The sequence below is a fragment of the Diceros bicornis genome, chromosome X, assembly GCF_020826845.1.
Source record: "Diceros bicornis minor isolate mBicDic1 chromosome X, mDicBic1.mat.cur, whole genome shotgun sequence".
NCBI lineage: Eukaryota > Metazoa > Chordata > Mammalia > Perissodactyla > Rhinocerotidae > Diceros > Diceros bicornis.
This window is the reverse complement of record NC_080781.1, coordinates 11,410,682-11,428,343: the sequence shown is the minus strand read 5'-3', so window position 1 is coordinate 11,428,343 and position 17,662 is coordinate 11,410,682. Positions and strand designations below refer to the sequence as shown.

The window sequence follows — 17,662 nt, the reverse complement described above, 5'->3', positions numbered from 1 at the left end:
TAACCTTGAACCTGTGGAGGCTTGGTTTTACACTGTCAGAGTGGACCTGTTTTGATTTGTCCTTAGTCTTAGGATTAATCTCTTAGTTCTGTGACAAAGTTTTAGCACCCTAGGCATGGCCCTTCTGGAATTTCAGTGGAAATCCCAAAGTACTTGCCAAATCTATATAACTGGGCAGGACTCAAACTCCAAACTCTGTCTCCACTGTTGTGGGCAGGAGCTTAAATCTCTGCCCACATTTCTCAGCTTTCCAGCTGTTGCCTTCCACTAATATCCTTAGGTGCTCCTTGGTGCAAGTTCAATTCAGGGATCAGCCTAGGATCTAAGGGGACATTATACTCATATTTGTATGCATATATGAGATGCATATATAGGACTTAAGGGGAGATTATATACAGCCACCCCTGTGACTCCCTCCTTTCTAGAGGTTTACCACTCAAATTCCAGCCACTCTTGCATCTCAATTCAATCTTCTGACACCTCTAGCCAATATGATGTCATCTTTCTGCTTGAGTTTTAGCATAGACTGGAGAATGCCTTCAGAGAAAAAGCTATATAAACTTGGATCTTACCCAGTGCAGTTCCCTTCTTTCAAGAGTCAAATCCAATTTCTGCAGCCTTTTTATCACTTTCCTAGTGCCTTCAAATAGTTATTTTGTTAATATTTTGTCAAACATTTACAATTTACGTACATAGGAGGGTTAGTCCAATCCAAGCTACCCTGCCATCACTAAAACTGGAAATCCTCTCTACATACTGTTTGATAACTTGCTTTGTTCACCTAACAATTTAGCTTGAACATTTTCCTTTATAGTTAGGATTTTCTTCTACAATACGATTTTTCAGATTCAAGCATAATTTTTTCAAATAAACCTCACGACATCTGTGTCTGAATCATGGAAACTGCTGAAATACATAACTTTAGTTTTCTCATGAGATTACAATGAGAGTCTCACCGTCTCACCATGGAGACGGTGAGAAAATATTAGGTAACCTTTTGTGAAAATGCAGAACTTCACAAACTATTCCACTGAAAGTTCAAATAACTTGTGGGATTTCTCTCTTCTGGCTGTACCTTAACTGATATACCAACCTTAGGGATATTCAAAAACTGTGACTCGGGTTCTAAAAGGAACCTTTCCTCAAAAAAAAATAAATGGTTGATGCACTTTTCAGATATTTTCCGTTCCTCAGTACTTACTCCCTTTACCCACTAGTGTTTTCCTCATGGGAGCTTTAGGTAAAGGTGTAGGAAGAAAAAATTGACACTAATGGCAACTCTTTACCCCACATCAGAGGTCACCATTACTTTATATTTCAAACATCCTCTATGATTTACAAACACAGTAAAACAAGAGAGCCAAACAGGATGTGCTAAGCCTGTGGGGAACTCTTCATATATAATACTGACTGATAAACACCCTATCTATCAGAGACAAACTGGGGTCCTTTTCTTAATACACTCTTTGGCAGCTCTCACCACTTAAAGTAGATAAAAATTTCAAACATAAGTTATCAAGTCTGACAAGATTTATATTCGGGGTTTTGTTTTAATTCCAGAGTTTTCTAGGCAATTCCATCTCCTGTAAAAGAAAATATCTCTTTACAGTTTATGCCTGTGTTTATTATTCACCATGGAGAGCAAACAGCTGAAATAAAATGACTACAAAATGAGGTCTCTCTTTAGTCATCAGAATGTGGAACACAGCTTTTCTTGGATTATCATTCTAATATCGTGGTTTCGGAAGTGGAGTGGCAATTGTCTTTACTCAGGACACCTGAGCCTCTGCATTAACAATCTAAGCATACTGGAAAATACAAGATTCCTCAGGCCTCAAATCATTAAATACTCAGCACCAGAATCTGCAAGGATCCCACTGCAGTTGTCTATCGCTTGGATAGAAATGCTGCCTGAAAATTCAAGTAATAAATTTGATAAATTATGCCATGGTACTTACACTAAGCTGTTTTAATAAGAAATATATTTTGAAGGACAAAAGCATGTTTACCTTTATTTCGATCAATCCTCTTTCAGTTAGCCACATATGCTGATGAGTGGCTTGGACTAAACACATCCCCACCCAGAGGTAATGGAGCTGAATTGCAGGTGAGGTGATAATTTGTTTTGTTTTGTTTTGTTTTGTTTTGTTTTGTTTTGTTTTGTTTAGGAATGAATAAAACACTTTTAATTTGAATCTTCAAACTTGAAGTTTTCACGTTATCCATGAGGAAATTCAGACATCTGTCTGGTGACCACTAGAGTAGCCTGTACTCTCTGAATTTTTCAGAAGCTGTAGTCAAAGCTCCATAATTCTCAGAATTTTCCAGCCTGCTCTCAGGAAGAAATTTGATTCTTATGTACAAGAATGATCTGTAAGTACTCACTCAGCAACAAAAAGCAAGCTGAAATAAATAAGAGAGATGAAAAAAGGTGCAAATAACATTTTAGCCAAAGGCAGAATGTACTGAATAAACAATTAGTGAATTAGTTTACAAAGCAGGAGTAATAGGAGGCGGGAGAGGGCAAAATGGGTAAAGGGACACATATGTATGGTGACAGATAAAAACTAGACTATTGGTGGTGAGCACGATGCAGTCTATACAGAAACTGATATATAATAATGTATACCTGAAATTTACACAATGTTATAAGCCAATATGACCTCAATAAAATAATTTTTTTAAAAAGCAGGAGTTTAAAATACGATTGAAAATGAAGGCTACTATAGAAGAGGCAAGGACAACTGATTGGATAAACAAGACCCCCAAATCGGTAAAAAAATCGATGAAAGTTGGGTTCATCAATGTAAGGCAATAATCACACGTGAGTTATAAAAGAGAAAAAAAATCTGAGATGGTTGTGGATAAAGATGAAGGACAAGCCTGGACATCAGACAGTAGCCCAATATGAGTGCTGTACTGCCACAAAATAGTTTGCAGCAGTTCACTGTTCCTAAAAGTCATACCCATATGTAATTGAGAGAAGGGACAGAAGGAAAGACGTCATTTGTTCCCAAGAAGTTTCTGGAGCCTGTGTGGGTCTACAATGTAAAATGATATAGCCATCAAATAAGGGTCTGGAAGAAGATTCCCTTCCTAAAAAGGAAAGAATGTGGCATTTAAGGAATACTTACTGTGAACCAGGAGGCTTACATGGTATTTCACTTAATTTTCTAAAAAAAAAATGTATTCTATTCATTTTTAAAATATGAAACTGAAGGTTGGCTATCGTTTATTAAGCTCCTACTATATGCAATGCACTGAACTAAGCATTTTACAAGCATTATCTCATTTTATCCTCACAAGAACCCTTCAAGTAGGTATTATTATCCCCAGTTTACATATAATACAAGTATTAGCTGGGATGACCCTTCCTTTTGAGATCTATATAAGCTTGGTGTGACCCTCCATTTCATGAAAAACCAATGCTAGCCCCATGGTTTCTAACACTTCCTTAGGAGCTTACTTTCTTATGGTTTCCCCTGCCTCTGAGCTCCTGCTTTCACTGAATGAGTTTAGCTTAGTAACTGTCTGATCATTCCATCTTTTCCCTTTTTCATTCAGTTCTACTCTAAACATTCAGCTCATTACCTTTACTTAATTCACACACACACATAAACACACACACAAATCCAACCAAGCTATTTGTGTTTACAGCAAATTTTACCAAAGATTTAGAAAGACAAAGTAGGTCTACAACACAGTATCAGAAGTAACTTTGAGCTAATATTAGCACTCTCTGTTCCCAGAATCCTTTCGGCCACCCCAACATTCCATGTAGCCGCAACCTTTCTTACTGGCTCCTCTTTCCCCTTCCCGACTCCTTCTCAGCAGGGCCAACAATAAATTAATAATTTCTCCCATGTTCTTATAGAAAATAACTGGCCCTTCCCATATTCCACATTTCCTTTCCAGACCCTTCTCTGAAGCTTACATTTTCATAGCCAAATTATCCGTCAAGGTATTTTCCCAAACAAAGAGAGTTATGTCCCTAAGAGGAATTCTGGTACCAGCAAATAAGAAATATATATGAGGGAACCAAAGCTTGAAGAAGTTTAGAAATTTTACCCCAGGGTAAGCGGGTAGTAAGTGACAGAGTCAAGATTCATTCTCTAGAGGTGCATTGGTCAATACAGAAGCCACTAGCTACTTAAATTTAAATTGTACTTAATTAAAGTTAAATAAAATTAAGATTTCAGTTCCTCACTCACTAGCCATATTTCAAGTGTTCAAGAGCTCATGTGGCTGGTGGCTATTGTACTGGACAGCATGGATATAGAACAGTTCCATCCTTCCAGAAAGTTCTATCGGACAGTGCTTCTGCAGATGCTGTACAATTCCCAGACTCTGCTACCTTTGCCTAGATGCCACCGTTGGAGATGCTCACAGATTCATCTCTTTCTTTTTATGTTGGACTGCCATCTGCTGTGCCCTTTATAAATGTGAAGAGATACGATGCATAGCTACAAGTATGGAGTCTGAAAAACTCAGCCTAGTCTCTCTGTCATCTGTGTGAAGGCTGCCTCTCACTCTGCACAGGTGTCCTGCCTTTAGGTGAAGAAATCCCCAGACTGCTCTTCCAATGTTTCTCCTGGCCCTGGAGGACTGCTGAGACTGCTTATCCTCTGGAAACAGGGGTCTCATTTCATAATCAAGGCACTGCCTGCCTTGTGAACCTTACAGAAGCAGCAGGTCTTTTAAGGAGTGGTTGTGTTTCCTGCTCCCCCTACCCCCTTAAATGAGAAAGTACAACTGTCTCTGAGAGACAGTGCTCTTAATGGTGTTGCATTGATAATGATGTGCCTATCCACTCCCTCTAAAACAATCCGCTCTGAATCCTTGCTTCTGTTCTCTCGATTCTCTTGAATTCTCTGATTCAGTTATTCAAACTGCCACCATTTCTTCATTTTGAGCTCTGATAGCAAGAGGGATGGTTCATCAGGATTGAATGCCTTTAAGCTAGTGGTTCTCAACTTGGCTGCCCATTGTGATCACGTGGGGAGCTTGGAAAAATCCTGATGCTCAGGCCCACCGAAGACCAATGACATCAGAATCTCTAGGGATGGGACCTGGGCATCAGCATTTTTAACAGTCCCCAGATGATTCTGATGTGCAGCCTGGTCATCCGGCACCACTGGCTTACGTGGAATGACTGCCCTGTAGAGGTTCCCAAACCTGGCTGTGGATGAGCACTGCCCCAGGAAGCTTTGTGAAAATACAGATTTCCAGGCTCCTCAGCCACCAACTGAGTCACAGTCTTGGGACTTGGGGTCAAGCTATTTGTATTTTTCTAAAGAGGCACAAGAGATTCCACAGGAAGACAGTTTTGTAAACACTTGCCTAGGGACAATTAGCGCCCTATAGGGACCAGGGCAAAATTGTACAGTGACATAAATTTGCCTCTCTCTCCTGCACTTTGGGCCCTCTGACAGGCATCATGCTCCTCCCCAGCACTGCAGACACCACAGCTCCACACCTGCTGTCATGCTTCTCAAACACCCCCAGGGCCCCTCCCTGCCTCCATCGCATTTGGGTTTTATCTCTGCTTTCTGAAAAGGGAAACTGAAATAAAGTTGGCGTCTAGAAAATCCTCAGTTAGAGAATCCCTATGTAATGGACCCTTTTCCATTCCTAATACAACTTTTCTGTCTCAAAATTTGTCTTTCTCCCTAGCACTCAACCCATTTTATAATTGAGTCCGTGGTCCCAGCCTCTTGCCTTACACATTGTAGGTGCTCAATAAATGTTTGGATGTGAATGACAAATGTGTAGAAATATTCCTGTATTCATAATTTGACAGTCAAAGATTTTTTTTAAAGGCCTGTTTTTTTATAGTCAAAAAAATCCCTTTTGTGACAATCAAATTAGTTCAGTGGCACATCTTTGCATACAAAAGTGGTAAAGAGAACTTAGGGAAATTATTTAAATTAGCAGAAATGGACTCTGCAAGCTGTCTAATTAATGCATTGGGAATTAATGTCACTCCAATTTTAAATCAATTTTCTGAAGGAAGTGGAAGAGCCCACTCAAACTTTCTTCAACATTTGTTGAATTTTGCTCTTAAATACATATAAACTAACCAGAAGACCAAAGAAAATAGAAACGAATGTTACTTTTCTCCAAGGGGATTTCCTTGAAGAAAGCCCAGCAATTTCAGAGCTCAGGGGCCCCAGGCATTTATTAGAACTGCCTGTAGGTGGTTTTTCTCAGGCTCAACCACTGGAGGTAGTTCAGACCTGCTAATGATTCAGAGATGCTCATCCAGGGACCCTGTAGAAAGAGGCAATGATTAATCCTAGGGAGGGGGATTTTTCCTTCCTTCCTTTTGCTTATATTTCCTGTTTTTTATACAACAAAAATCTATTTTCAGGTTATAATAAATTTAAGTGTACCAGTTCCATAGTGAACATTGGGAATTCTGTTTTTATGCAAGTGGAAATTAGAGAGGACCTTTCCATCTCTGTTCAAAGATGGATTAGGTGGCCAAACTTGTTAGGTGTTAGGTGTTCACTACTTGGTTAGAATCCTTCTCTTTATTGGGAGCTTTCTGCCAGTTTAATATTTGGATGATAAATATTAATCCATGATAGAATATTTTCTCCATCACACAAAATTTTCCAGTTGTGTATTCCTTTATGCATTCTTTATGGATAAGGAAAGACTTGAAAATGCACCTTGAAAGTAGCTTAAGAAAATAATCTAAACAGAAAATATATATGCAGGAAAATCTATCTATAATGGTAAAAATTTGGAAATAAACGTTTCCAGATAGAAGAATCATCTAGAAAATTATAATATAGCCATTTGAAAGAATATTTTGAAGCCATTTTAAATGTTTATTATGAAGGATAGTGACCTGGAAATGCATATCAAATAACATTTTTTAAAAACAATATAGAATCAACACCATGATATGCCACTTCATACCCACTAGGAGGGCTAGAATTAAAAAGACAAGTGTTAAATAATTTAAAAAGTTAATAATTAAAAAGACAAGTGTTAAAAAATTAAATAACAAGTGTTGGTGAGGATGTGGAGAAATATGAATACTCACACATTGCTCACGGGGATGTAAAATGGTACAGCTGCTTTGGAAAGTGTTCTAGCACTTCTTCAAAAGGATAAGCATAGAGTTACCACATGGCCCAACAATTCCACTCCTAGATATATACCCAAAAGAATTGAAAAGAGGTGTTCAAACAAATACTTCTACACGAGTGTTCATAGCAGCACTATTCACAGAAGCCAAAAGGTAGAAACAACCCAAAAATCCATCATCTGATGAAGGGATAAACAAAGTGTGCTATAACCATACAATGGAATGTTATTCAGCCATAAAAAGTAATGAAGTACTGATGCATGCTACAATATGGATAAACCTTGAAAACATTATGCTGAGTGAAAGAAGCCAGTCACAAAAGACCACATATTGAATTAATCCATTTATATGAAATGTGCAGAGTAGGCAAATCTATAGTGACAGAAAATCTCTAGGGCCAGGAGGTTGGGGGGAAATGGGGAGTGACTGCTAATGGGTATGGGTTTCTTTTGGGGTGATGGAAATGTTCTAAGATTGATTGTGACAATGATAGCACAACTCTACGAATATACTAGAAACCATTGAATTGTATACATTGAGTGGGTGAATTATATGGTATGTGAATTGTGTCTCAGTAAAGTTGTTATAAAAACACACCTAGCGGGGCCGGCCCAGTGGCATAGTGGTTAAGTTCATATGCTCCACTTCGGCAGCCCGGGGTTCACAGGTTCAGATCCCAGGCGCAGATCTACGCACCACTTATCAAGCCATGCTGTGGCAGGCGTCCCACATATAAAGTAGAGGAAGAAAGGCACGGATGTTAGCCCAGGGCCAATCTTCCTCAGCAAAAAGAGGATTGGCAACAGATGTTAGCTCAGGGCTAATCTTCCTCACAAAAAAAAAAAAAAACCTAGTTATATGCACACTATGACTAGAGAAAAGTATATGCGTGGAGAAAAAATTCAAATTTTAAAATATATTGTAATATGATTATATAATTATAATGACAAAAATAAAAAGTGAATCCAATTAACAGGGGGCAATCAGTGCAGGGATTTCCAAGCTAGTTTTGTGAGCATCCCACCTTGTCTTCAGTAAAGATTCATTTTATCAGTTTCAAGCCAGACTCACAAACACTTGGGACAAAGACTGAGGGAGTAGGAGGTGACTCTCCTTAAAAGTCAAATGTAGTCTAATAGGTTAGAAAGGTGACTGGCAAGCACACAGTAGGTCTGCAATAAATATTAGCTGAGCAGATATTTCTTGAATTATATCCTGAGCCCCTTCTCTCTTCTCCCTACACCCTTGCTTTCAGTTTCGTTCTCTCCTGTAACTCTGACTCCCTGTGTAGTAATGATTCCCAAATCTATTTCCAGCATGGAGCTCTTTCCTGAGTTTCAGACTCCTGTAGCTATCTGCCTCTTGTTAATAATAAATATAAAGTTTATTTAATAAACTGTGTTCATTGCTATTAACCCTCTTCCCTTAGAATCAGCACTTGCAAGAATATCTTTGACTTTTTGTGTGTGTGTGTGAGGAAGATCAACCCTGAGCTAACATCCATGCTAATCCTCCTCTTTTTACTGAGGAAGACAGGCTCTGAGCTAACATCTATTGCCAATCCTCCTCCTTTTTTTTTTCCCCAAAGACCCACTAGATAGTTGTATGTCATAGTTGCACATCCTTCTAGTTCCTGTATGTGGGACGCGGCCTCAGCATGGCCGGACAAGCGGTGCATGGGTGCGTGCCCGAGATCCGAACCCGGGCCGCCAGTAGCAGAGCACGCGCACTTAACCGCTAAACCACGGGGCCGGTCCTCTTTGACTTTTTATTTGACCCAATGCAAGCTTGTTTATTTCAACACTCTAGCTCAATACAAATGTCAAGCTAGTGGTAAGGTGAGAGAGAAATGTGAAAGGGGAGGGAAGGAAATTAACAGTGTCTGTAGGACTGTATTCTCTGAATTTCCACTTGGAATCCAAAGCAAGTGCATGTTCAGAGACAATTCCACCCTGCAACCCCTCTCCCCCTCCTACCACAGAATCATGAAATATTAACACTGAGACTGTCAAGAGTGGCATCAAACAAATGATCTCAAGGACCCTGACAAGAGGCCATAAATGCCCCAGAATAGGAGGAGTATATTTTGGTGATAATTAGCTACCTGGCACTGTGTTAATGCTCCACTCGCATTAACTCATTTAAACTTCACATCAACTCCAAGGTGTGTGCTAATAATACATTTTCAGATGGATTCAGGCAGGAATAGTAAGTTGCTCAAGGTTACACAGCTAGGAAATGGAGGAACGAGAATTTGAATACATGCAGTCAGACTCCAGAACCTCACTCTGTAGATCAGGGTTCCTTCACCTTGACACTAGTGACATTGGGGGCCAGATAATACTGTGCTGAGAAGGCTGTCGTGTGCATTGTAGGATGTTTAGCAACATAGCTGGCCTCTACCCACTAGATGTCAAAAGTGCCCTCCCAGTGGTGACTATCAAAAATGTCTCCAACATTGCCAAATGTCTCCTAGGGGGTAAAATTACCTCCAGTTGAGAACTGCTGCTATAGATGGGGGAAAAGAAAAAAAAAACTAGTTTAGAGATTAAATAAATTGCCAATCTGTGATAACTAGTGAATAACCCAACCTGTATTCAAACCTAGGATGACCTGACACCATATGCCGTTATGCCACATTGATCAATATGGCAGAAAAACCAAGAGCAAAGAAAAGGAAAGAAGGAATAAAAGAAAACAAATAAGATTCTTCTTCTGGAGTGATTTGCTTTTGTTTAAAGCAAAAGAAACAGAAACGGTCCCTAAAGACTGTTAAAGAAACAGACTGTTAAAGATTGTTAAAGAAAGAGTCGCTAATGTACTTAAGCTTAACTAAGAGTAAGGAGGGATATTCTATAAAACAGTCTTTCCCAAACTTGGCTACATATTAGAATCGCCTAGTGAGCTTTAAAAATACTGATATCTGAGTTCCAGCCCCAAGAGATTCTAGTTTAATTGGTCTAGGATATGGCCTGGGTTTGGGGTTTTTAAAAGCTCTCCAAGTGCTGCTAGTATGAATCCAAAACTAAGACCCACTGCTATAAATGATTAAACTAGTACTTTATTTCTATGGGTCTTATCAATTATGCATATTAAATTGATTGCATTTGTTTAGCTTAATAGAAAAACAAATGGTTCCCTAATAAATTGAATACATACATTATTCTCAACATTTCATTGAGCTACCGAACATTTGTAGATGGTCACAGCATTCTATAGCCAGAAAGAAAAGTATTCTCTAGTTTCTAACCTTTTGGCCATCTTGTCTCCCATCATCGTTTCCAATAGAAAATGAGCAAAAAAAGATGGAAAGGATATTGGTTATCTCAAAATTTTTCATAATATTGTAAAAATGTAATGGAAGATTTTTTTTTAATTATTGGGTAAAATGTGGTTTGGAATGGTTTCAGGGCTCTAAACACTTTATTTTGGATTACTCCAATTTGTTTGATTTGGTGATTTTTCTAAAAGTTAACCTTGCCCCTACTACCATGAATGATCCAGAATTCAACAGATGCACCAGTTTCTAATACGTGATTTATTCGGATGACAACAAGACATTGTAGGATTTCACTAATATAGCCTTCAAACTATGGAAAAGATAACCATTTTCTCAACTAGCTTCCCATCACAATGACCAGCAAGTCTTGTCTAATGTAGACACAACACTGCTATTCACTCCAAATATACTCCCTATCATTCTCTGGGCAGTCTAGACCTGTGCATGGTAAGCAATAAAAAAGTATGGACTTTCTGATCATTTCTCCAGTATTGATGATCATTTCTAATCACACTGCACAAAAATTTGTCCAGCAATTTGCATTGATTCTTAGAAGATGGTCACTTCTCATACATTGATCTAAGTGTAGGTCACTTCTCACACAATGATCCACAGAATCTGAAAGGTTCTTCAGAATTAAGCAAAAGAACCAAAAATCATGTCCCATTACAAGTTACCTTTCAATTACTACTCTTAAGATTAGGAGGTGCGTTTGCTTATTTTATTTTGTGGTTATTGCCAATTTTATTGGGTATTTTTCGGAATCAACAGAAGGCTTGGAAGTGTAATAAGTTTTCCCAAGCTCTGGAAGTGCATAAATACCTTTAAGAGTGGGATGGAATTCAATAAATTATGGTAGAAACTCTCTTCAAAAGAGTGCCTACACATCCATAATGACTAACATTGAATTGGATTTTTACTTTAGACACCAGAACTAAAAGAAAATAGCACTGACTCTGGGTATCAGAAATATCTGAATTTATATAACACCTATATTCCCAGACAGTTATATCTAATTTAATTTAATTACATTTAATTCAATTTTAATTGCACAAATGGTCCACTCCTACAGTTACTTCTTTTGCAAAAAAAAAAAAAATGAGGATAGGAAGCATAAATGCCTACTTCTTTTGAGTCTCCATGGCATCTAACAACCAGCTTTATATGTTAAAAATATGCTTTTTATGTTCAAAATAGGTGCTATTTATTGGTTGGCCAAGGGAAAAGATCCTTGAATCACATAAATTATTATTCTCTAATTTATTTTGTATAATTTCTGCTTTTCCTCATTCCATTGCTCATTTCTATGAATGAAAAGGATGAAGTGACATGGAAAAAGAATGGAGCAGATGAAACTGTGGGTTTTTTGATACCTATTGATTGTTTGACTCTGCTTTCAGTTTCCATTGATTTGTTGGTGTTGACTGGATTTACTACTACTATGCTTTGTTTCTGAGAGCCAGTATTTTACTTTCCCTGCAGCAGCACATCCCTTGTGCATAGGTCATTTCCCTGAGACCTCAATGTATCCAGGAAATAGCCAAGAGCTAAGAGATAAGCCAAAATACCTCTGAGCAACTAAAGTAGACATGGCCATGTCTCCATTGTCCAAACACTTACACAAAATGGAAAACCCTTTGGAACTCTGCACATAATTCTAGTAAACTCAATTGTGTGATTTTTCAACAATGCATGTTAGAAGCAGCGAATGTGTTGGGAGGTTAGGAAAGGAAGGCTGCCAAAGGCTAGGACACTGGTAACCACGAAAATGACATCTGATAGACTGCAAGCGAGAACAAGACTAAACAGCAAAAAAAGAAAACCTGTAAAGACAAGAATCAAGGAATCAAAACTCAGAGGAGATTTGATCATGCCATGTAGAGGCAAATAACCCTATACTTGAACTGCACATGGGAACATCATTGTACTCAAGTGTGGGAGAGAAATTGACATTCATCATGGTAAGCCTGAGATATAAAGAAAAAAATAAGATAAGTTCAGGAAACTGCTGAAGAACGCAGGAAAGTATGCAAGACATTTTAGAAAGATTTCTAGCCAAAATGGTTTTGCTGTTGTTTTTTTTTTTTTGTGCTTAAATGAGTAAGGATCAGAAAAAAATGATCTTTTAATTTTTAATCTTTTGATCAGTTAAAAAACTTTTAACAGAAAAAATCAGATTCATAAGTCATTTAAACATGCCACTTAACACACGGGATACATTAGGCATTGCTGTATTTCAAATAAAGCATTAAAATCTCTTTATAAGTGTTGTGTTCTGCAAATATCACTATAACAGGAATAACGTGATTTAGGAAGGAGAGAGAGACACACAGAGACAGACAGATACAGAAGGAGAGAGACTACTAACTCTCTGACATGTCATGTCGGGTTACTACTATTTCATCTTTCTTGCCATTTTATCCCCAGCCACATATGCTCTCAATTTTGACATAGTTATTAACATGACACATAATTTATTTGCATTTACTTTACTTATCATTAATCAGACTTACTTTCCATGCACCTATACAATATTCATAATTTTCATTTTGATGGCTGCCTAATATTCCATGTTCCAAAATTGCTTCCAATTTCACTAATTATCCATAAACAACACTATAATAAACATCTATACATATATAGCTATTATACTCTTTTATAGTTTTGAATTACTATCAAAGGATAAATTCCCCAAAATGAAATTAGAAATATATCTAAAGTAAAGTAAGAAACACATCTGAAGAGTGACCTGCTTTATGAGGTTGTGGTAAAAATAAGGTCATAACACAAATCAAAGCCCTCCTCCCCAGATGAGCAGAAATCTAACCTCTCCGTTGAAGCCTGCTTCCTTCCACTGCTCTGAATTGCCCAAGGACCTGGAGATTTATTCAGTCAAATTCTTCACAGAGAGAAAACTGTCCACCATCTGACCACCATCTGGTGGACACTTCATGACTCCTGCCACTGCTTCAGTTACTCCTGTACTATGACACAGATGACCCCATGCATCTGAGAAGCAGACGTCCATGGCTGTTACATCATGAGCACACACGGCCCATCTGTGAAGAGGGCCCAGTGGGCATCACTGTTCCTCTTTTAACAGATGAAGATAGAGAGGCTCTGAGAAGTAGTGACTTGACCAAGGTCAAATAACCAGTAAGGGACAAAGCCAGATCTTCCATCCCCTAGAACAGGCCTTTGTCCATTTCACCACATGAGCTCATCATTTACAATATCCACTCCAAGCAAAATCTGAAAATATTGGAGGCGGCCACTATTAACCTGATTTTTTCTTAATCTATCAGGGGGATATGGCACAGTAAATGTAGCCGTGCTTTACTTCTGTGTCATGACTTATAAAATATCCTGTGAGAACAGAAAAAACACCAGAGGTGGAATTATGCTCCAAAAAACCCTTACACCTTGTTGGGCTCAAATGATTTTAGCCAGTTGAAATTAACAGTATTATTTAGAGATTAACCTAATCCTGAGCTTGTTGAAGACATAATAACTTAAAAACTAATGTGAAAGAATAGAGCTGGCAATGCAGTCTACAAACAACACATTATTGAACTTTAGATGTATAGTTACACTCATTTACCTGTGATGACATATGTCACAACAGTGTATGGCCGTGAGATTTTTTGTGTGTGTGTGAGGAAGATCAGCCCTGAGCTAACATCCATGCTAATCCTCCCCTTTTTGCTGAGGAAGACTGGCTCTGAGCTAACATCTATTGCCAATCCTCCTCCTTTTTTTCCCCAAAGCCCCAGTAGATAGTTGTATGTCATAGTTGCACATCCTTCTAGTTGCTGTATGGGGGACGCTGCCTCAGCATGGTGGGAGAAGAGGTGTGTCAGTGTGCACCCGGGATCCCAACCTGGGCCGCCAGCAGCGGAGCGTGCGCACTTAACCGCTAAGCCACGGGGCCAGCCCTGGCCGTGAGATTAACACACTTTCTGTTAACTTTTAAAAGTATTTCTCCATCAATAACCATGTACAGCTGTGCCCTCTGCTGGATGGAGATGGGTACTATTTTGTGGTGCTATAGACATATTATAGTGCTTTATACTCATATCTATTTAAGCAAAAATTTTCAGTACTTGAATTCTGAATAATATTTCATAAATTAATTGGCTCTGTCCCACCCCAGTCCCCTAATCCTCTGTATAAATTACTGATAAAGAACTTCATCTGCCAAAGATCCAAAACACTGTCAAAGATTAGCCCAGTACTGTTTAGTATTATCAGTTGATAGTGACTCTTGTTACTTCTCAAAGAAGTACTCATAATTAAATAAAATAATGTAAATATGGATTAATCTTTTGGGTGTTTCCCACATCTCAAGAAAATGCATAATGAAGCCTTTCATTATAGTATTTAAGTTTGCAAATATCCGAATAGCCACAATTCTTGTCCCATTTCATTTCATTATTTCATTTAACCAGTATTTATTCCCATGTAGTATGCTACGTTTTGATGACGCAGAACCAAATAAGGCATGGCCCCAATTCTCAGGAGTTTTATCATTGAGTAGAAAAATTCTGAGAAGTAAATTAGCAGTTGTAGAGTAACACATGTCGTGAACACTGGGATGGCCCAGATCCCCCTTCAGTGAAGGACTTGTTGCTCGGGCCACAGAGAGCCCCCTCACCCAGTGCCCATGTCCAGTGACTGCTCCATGTGAGATAATAAAGGCCTGGCCATCTTGGCCGGATTTCTGACAACTCATAAGGGCCATTCTAGCTCCCGAGATGCCCGTGGGGTCCAGAAAGACTATTGTTAGGCAACTTCCGGTGCTATCTTTCCGGCTTTCCGCTGCTTCCGGGAGGGACCAGCTAAGGCGCCATATTTTGTGGTGAACGCCTCACTGCTGACCAGCCATGGGCAGCAGGATCCCCCAGACTTACGCTGCCAAGGTGGAGGCCGCCGTCAACCGCCTAGTTAACCTGCATCTGCGGGCCTCCTCCACCTACCTCTTTCTGGGCTCTTATTTCGAAGGTGACGATGTGGCTGTGGAGGGTGTGGGCCATTTCTTCCGCGAGTTGGCTGAGGAGAAGCGTGAGGGCGCCCAGCGGCTCTTGAAGTTTCAAAACCAGTGGAGCGGCTGCGCCCTCGTCCAGGACGGGCAGAAGCTGTCCCAAGATGAGTGGAGTGGCAGCGTGGATGCCATGGAAGCCGCCATAGCCCTGGAGAAGGACCTGAACGAGGCCATTTTGGATCTGCATGCTCTGGGTTGTGCCAACACAGAGCCACATCTCTGTGCCTTTCTGAAAAGCCACTTCCTCGAGGAGGAGATGAAAGTCATTAAGATGATGGGCGACTACCTGACCAATCTCCGCAGGCTGGCCGGCGCCGAGGCCGGGCTGGGCGAATATCTCTTCCAAAGTCTCAGCCACAAGCACAACTAGGAGGTTCCGGAGCCCAGCAGCCTTTGAGCGACTCCTCTGCATTGCCCTGGCATCGGGATTTCTGCCTGAGCCTCTTTCTCCAGCCAGGAGGCAACTTTTTAACCACCCTGAAACCGTCGCCCAAGCCGTGGGACCAAATGGAAACAAAGAAAGGTTCTTTTTGCAGAGGGGAAAAAAGATTCTTTTGCAGAGGCTGTGAGGGGTAAAACAAGTATGCAGAATAGCATGAAGGATTTGTAGTCTGTTTAATTCTCTAGATTTTCTAAAGAAATTATTCCTAACTTTTGTGAATCGCCTGGGTACATTAACAATCTAATAAACTATGTTTTCTCTGTCAAGAAAAACATGCGTATTCATAAAATGTTGCATTCAATTTTAGGAGTTTCATAATTTCTCTGAAGCCATTCTGGGTACTGGATTAAACTCTATTGTTCTAAAATTTATCTTTGGTTTTGCCTAGCAGAGCAGAGAGCTGAGTATCTTGACCATATCATATTGTCTGCCCCCCCAACCCCAAAACTCATGATAAAATTGCTTTTCCTGATTTTCAAGTTAGTGTGATGCCGTCTGCCTATATCAAATACAACAAGAAAGAGCCCTGTGAAATTCATCTTTGTGTCTCCCATTAGGTTGTGACTGAGAACAGTGATTATTACCTCGTACACTGACCTCTTTATGAATCCTCTCGAGAAATTTCTTTCTGGTCTTAATATTAGGAATAACAGTGCTTCACTTGGGTAATTGGCTTGCTTTTGTTTTATGGACACCATAAATGATGTAACTAATTAAGTTTCCTTTTTTGACTGCCTGCTAGAAAGCTTAGAGCCAAGTATGTGGTCCACCCCGTGTAAATGAGTAGAATTGTATAAGCGTTTTTCTATAAGCTTCATTCCTGATTCTTCCGTTACTAATTTCTTGGTGTATTTTATGGATTCTTTTAAGCCACCTTAAACCCTTTCTGGAACAAGGTTGTGTATAAATAAGCAGATAAGTAAACTAAACTTTAAATAATGCAGATTTAAAAAAAAAAAAAAAAGACTGCTATTAGGCCACATCCAAGTTCAGCTCTTCTCTCTACCTCAGTGGTTCTCCACTGGGGGCCATTTTGCCCACCCCCCCCAACCCCCCCACCCCCGCCACCACCACCAGGGATACTTGGCAATGTCTAGAGATATTTTTGGTCATTACTGGGGGGGCGGGGGGCGTTGTATGCTACGGGCATCTGGAGGGTAGAGGCCAGGGCTGCTGCTAAACATTCCACAATACACAGGACAGCTCCACAACAAAGTATTACCCTGTCCAGAAGGTCAGTACGCCACAGTTGAGAAACCATATTCTACCCAATCCTGCTTCCTTCGTTTCCCTTTCATAAGTGTTGGTCCAAAGGTCATTCCTTAATAAACATCCTGCACCCTAAACTCCATCACAGAGTCAGCTTTCTGGGGAAGAGTTACATAATAGGATCTATGACAAGAAACCATTTGGTTTTATACATGTGTGTGTATAAGAGAGAGGTATGTACGTGTTTAAATGTATTAGTATAGGGAGGACATACACTAAAATAGTTATTTGAAAGTAGGAATGAGAGCCTTGTTTTCCTTTCTGCTTCAGCGCCTATGTTTTCTGAGATTTATTTTGCTCTTGTGTTTGTTTTCTTCTTGTGTTTTGTGCATTAAGCACATGTTACTCTTGCAGTTTAGGAGGGAAAATGTGGTAATTGCAAAGAAAGAGGACATAGTCAATTGCATCAAACACTGCCGAGAGGCCAAATAATAGTAGAGAGCAGATAGGAGACAGTCCACAGAGAGCCTTGGTGCGACAGCCACACTGTAATGGACGTGCTGGAAGAGAAATGGCAGTGGGCTGAGTGGA

General features: G+C 39.5%; 2 protein-coding genes across 2 annotated transcripts in view; both read left to right on the top strand.

Annotated features, from left to right (window-relative positions):
• Positions 1-17,662, top strand: part of GEMIN8 (gem nuclear organelle associated protein 8) — a 258,299-nt gene that overhangs the window by 217,082 nt on the left and 23,555 nt on the right. The window lies entirely within an intron of this gene.
• Positions 15,261-15,850, top strand: LOC131400744 (ferritin light chain-like). Its single transcript, XM_058535462.1, has one exon. The coding sequence runs from the start codon at positions 15,263-15,265 to the stop codon at positions 15,788-15,790; it is 528 nt and encodes a 175-aa protein (XP_058391445.1). The 5' UTR covers positions 15,261-15,262; the 3' UTR covers positions 15,791-15,850.

What these genes read in the sequence shown, in the direction of transcription:
- LOC131400744 (XM_058535462.1), top strand. Translation starts at nt 15,263, where the DNA reads ATGGGCAGCAGGATCCCCCAGACTTACGCTGCCAAGGTGGAGGCCGCC.